This window comes from Notolepis coatsorum, assembly GCF_963971535.1.
Source record: "Notolepis coatsorum genome assembly, chromosome: 17".
NCBI lineage: Eukaryota > Metazoa > Chordata > Actinopteri > Aulopiformes > Paralepididae > Notolepis > Notolepis coatsorum.
This window is the reverse complement of record NC_140181.1, coordinates 7,876,038-7,880,487: the sequence shown is the minus strand read 5'-3', so window position 1 is coordinate 7,880,487 and position 4,450 is coordinate 7,876,038. Positions and strand designations below refer to the sequence as shown.

Here is a 4,450-nt window from a genome sequence, read left to right as displayed (position 1 = left end):
CTGTGAAGTTATGACAAGTTCATCCATCAGAATTTCAGCAGAGGTTGAGAAGCGCGGGAGCGGGTGTCCGCCATCTCGACAACACCTCGCTGCGCAGTGTAGGGGTTAAAAATCGTGATTCGTTTGGAGAATTGCCAGCAACCCCACGGTAAATCTCGGTCTTTTTTCCAGAGTCTCTCTCTCTCTCTCTCTCTCTCCCTCTCTCTCCCTCTCTCTCTCTCTCTCCCCCTCTCTCTCTCTCCCTCCCTCCTCCGTTTGCCTTCTTCACATCTTCTCTCCCTTTCCCTTCATTCCTCCCTCCTCCTTATCCCCCGTCCTTGTCTTCCCGCGCGTCGTGCAGCCATCGTCGTTTCTCCTCCGTCGTCGTACAATCCTCGAACATGCACACAGCCGACAAGTGCTTCATCATCAAATCGGTGATCAAAATAAAAAGTCTGCGATATGGCAGCAGCACCGACGCCGTTCCCCCCGTTTAGACGCCCGGTGACGACTTGTCCGTCATGCCCTGCAGCACCTCGTCTATTCGGTCGTCCTCGATGACAACTGTGGAGGGAGAGAAGGGCGGACGATTGTGTTTACTCTCAATGGCACAATGTACAGGGTCTCGTTCTCCAACTGACTGACCACAACAAAGGGGCTTTCTCTCAGGGCCATTTGAGACCCTTTCGGGCAAGACATGAATATAGACAATATATTATAATATAATATTAATTATATAATTATGTTTTATTGGGACGGTTGGTGAATCCCAAAATCGGCCCGAAAAGGTCTCAAATGGCCCTAAGAGAAAGCCCTTTTTGTCGTAAGTCCTTGTTATGGCACTCTAACGATATATTTTAAACGATATTATATGCTATACTGCAGAAAGTGAGACAAAGCGAGACGATGATTGATGTAGTGCAATGCAACGATGCAAAAATAATATCCCTTTGCACATTTCTGACTCTCACGTATTTAAGCAATTTGTGAAAACAATGCAAAAAGAACAATGCCATTCCCTATGATGGTGCAAAAAAAGGTCAGTCTTAGCGGGTGCAGTGTTTACGTGCACATAGGGATATTATATTTCATATTGGACGTGTTATAGGGCACTGCGTCCTCTTAGAAGACATTGGCTCGTGCATCACAACACCATATTTCTTGCCAATGCAAATTATGAAACCAGTTATTTCTATAAGGGGTCAACAAATTGCACATTTTTGCTGATTGCTTATTAATGGCATTTCTGTGAGGCATATTATATACATTATAATAATAATAACGCAGGACCTCTTTAGAGACGCCTTTATTCGACAATATGATGCAACGACATGGGACATGCAATGGGCGGCACACACACACACACACGCACACACACACACTCACACACACGCACACACGCACACACACACATGCATTGTCTTTCTAGACATTAGTTATGTTATATCACATACACATGTCATGTTTTCATAACTCGCATATTATACATTATAATAATAACGCTCTTTAGAGACGCCTTTATTCGGCATGATGCAACGACATGGGACATGCAATGGGTGGCACGCACACACACACACACGCACGCACACACACGCACACACACACACACACACACACACATGCATGGTCTTTCTAATCTAGACATTACTTAAGGTATATATCACATATATATATATATATATGTCATGTTTTTTCATCCTCCTCACCTCGCTTGGCTCTGCCGATCTGGCCCAGCTTCGGGGGCCTCTTGGTCTGCGAGCCCGAGAAGAACGCGTTGGTGTCCTGCAGTCCGCAGCTAAAGGTCATCTGGCTGACCTCGCTGTCCGCCCCGTAGCCGCTCATCTTGCCCTCGCTGTACGGCAGCACCTCGGACATGACGGTGGCAGGCTGGCAGGAGGAGGACCGGACCGGTCAGCGATAACAAGCGATGATGATGATGGAGGGAAGGAAAGGAGAACAGATCACAGTCGGCGCGGCGGCTATAAGGTGACAACAGCCCACAACAAGAATATCCTTATTGCTGCTGGTGGTGGTGGTATAGTTTGCACTTCTGCGAGTTTGTCCTGTGCAGGAATCCCTTTTCCTCGATATATATATATATAGCAGTCGCGATCACTCAACCAATCAATCAATCAATCAATCAATCAATCCGTGATGATCAGAAGAAGTCCCGTCGTCCGATGTGGCGTTGTTGTTGCTTGCGGGGTGGTGCGGGTCTGTGTCTGTCTGTGTGCGGTGGTCTCTCTCTCTGTTGCGGTGCGGTGGTGATAAGGATGGTGATGTGTTCTTCACCTGCGTGTTGCTGGCTGCTGTCTGCTGACGGGAGCGGGAGATCCCGGGATCATAAAGGAGGACAACCCACCAGGCGGCGGCGCGCAGGACCGAGCGCTGATGATGATGATGATGCTGATGAAGTCATCCATCCGGGGGGGTTGGGTTGAAGCGCGCGCGGGCGCGTGCACGGTGTGTATTATTACGGGGACTCCGAATGTTAGAGAGGATATAGTGAGAGGGTGCCATCAACAGGCGAGCGATGTAAATGCCCGCCCTCTCTCTTCTCTCTCTCTCTTTCTCTCTCTCTCTCTCTCTCTCTCTCTCTTCTCTCTCTGTCTCTCTCTCTCTCTCTCTCTCTCTAGCTCACGAATCCATCGCATGCAGCATTTGAGCGAACCTTTAAGGATGACTCAAATAATATATATAGGCTATATATATATAGAGAGAGAGAGAGAGAGAGAGAGAGAGAGAGAGAGAGAGACAGAGACAGAGAAAGAGAGAGAGACAGAGAAAGAGAGAGACAGAGAAAGAGAAAGAGAAAGAGAGAGAGAGAGAGAGAGCGAGAGAGAGAGAGAGAGAGAGAGAGACAGAGACAGAGAAAGAGAGAGAGACAGAGAGAGACAGAGAGAGACACTGTTCCTGTTTGCGGACGACTCAGCCCTGCTGGTCTCTGACAAGAACAAGTTACAGGTTGAAAAAACCCTCAGCTCGGAACTAGGCAAAATCTGCATATGGCTCGCTGATAACAAACTATCATGGGCAAAACAGAGTCCATTCTCTTCGGTTCAAATAACAAACTCAGCAAGACCGACGGCTTCTCAGTTACAGTGGGTGACAATATTGTCACAAGGAAAGACGAAATTACCTACCTGGGTTCCATCCTAGAGGCAAATCTTTCCTGTGACAAAATGGCATCCAATGTAATAAAAAAAGTCAACCAACGAACTAGATTCTTGTACCGGATCTCCTCTCTGGTAAACAAGAATACCCTGAAGACTCTGGCAGGAGCACTCATTCAAGGGTACTACGACTATGCGTGCACCTCATGGTACCAAAGCACCTCAAAGGCGCTTAAAACAAAATTACAAACATCACAAAACAAACTGGTCAGACTACTACTTGACCTGAACCCCAGAACCCACCTCACCCCTGCCCACTTTGACAACCTAGGATGGCTTAGAGTAGACAACAGAGTACAGCAACTTGCAATGGGCCTGGTCTACAAGATACACTATACGACCGGGGTGCCCATGTACATGTCAAAATACTTCCCAAAGGTCAGTGAATACCACAACCACTACACCAGAGGAAGCTCAACAAATCATGTTAAACCCAGATTCGGCTCAAACAAGGGACTAAACACGTTTCGCAATTATGCCACAACAATGTGGAACGCCCTACCCAAAGCTGTAAAGGAATGTGAATCCCTGCCCACATTCAAAACCGCTCTTAAAGAGCACCTACGGGAGGCTGCAATTCGAAACTGGCCACTGTAAATGCCCAAAACCCCACCACCTCCTAATAGACAGTCTCCTCCCCACCGCATGTATATATTCCCTCCCCGCCGTATGTATATTTCTCTCCCACCCACCCACCCCCTCCTAATGTACAGTCCCCTCCCCATCATATGTATATACTCTGTCAGGATCTAGGGGTAACAGTACTGTATATTTGAATACCGTTTATGTCACAAATGTATCAGTACTAAATACCTATATGTCCCTATGCCATAAATGTCATGTATGTTGTGTATGTCATAAATGTCTATATGAATTGAAAATGGGGGACCCTGATGGAAACAAGACAAACGTCTTTCTCAGGTCTGCATCCCCTTAACAATTGTATGTATTGAGCCGTACTGTATTGTACCCATTCTGCAATCTGTTAAATAAAGTTTTCATTCATTCATTCACACAGAGAGAGAGAGAGAGAGAGAGAGTGAGAGAGAGAGAGAGAGCAGAGAGAGAGACACACAGACAGAGAGAGAGACAGACAGACAGACAGAGACAGAGAGACAGTGTTCTAAGTACAGTAAAAGCCAAATTGGATTCTTACCAAATGATCGTACCTCTGACCATATATACACTCTTAAAACCCTAATTGACATTGACGTGAAACAGAACAAAAACAAAATATATTCCTGCTTTGTCGATTTTGAAAAAGCTTTTGATTCAATTTGGCACAAAGGTCTCTTCTT

General features: G+C 46.4%; 1 protein-coding gene across 1 annotated transcript; it reads right to left on the bottom strand.

Moving 5' to 3' along the window:
- Positions 1-472: 472 nt before the first annotated feature.
- On the bottom strand, positions 473-1,854 carry LOC311244472 (calcium/calmodulin-dependent protein kinase II inhibitor 2-like; the record flags this gene model as incomplete). The annotated part of the gene is made up of 2 exons (XM_084334011.1): positions 473-543; positions 1,686-1,854. The coding sequence occupies 2 exons, from the start codon at positions 1,852-1,854 to the stop codon at positions 473-475; spliced, it is 240 nt and encodes a 79-aa protein (XP_084190137.1).
- Positions 1,855-4,450: the final 2,596 nt, after the last annotated feature.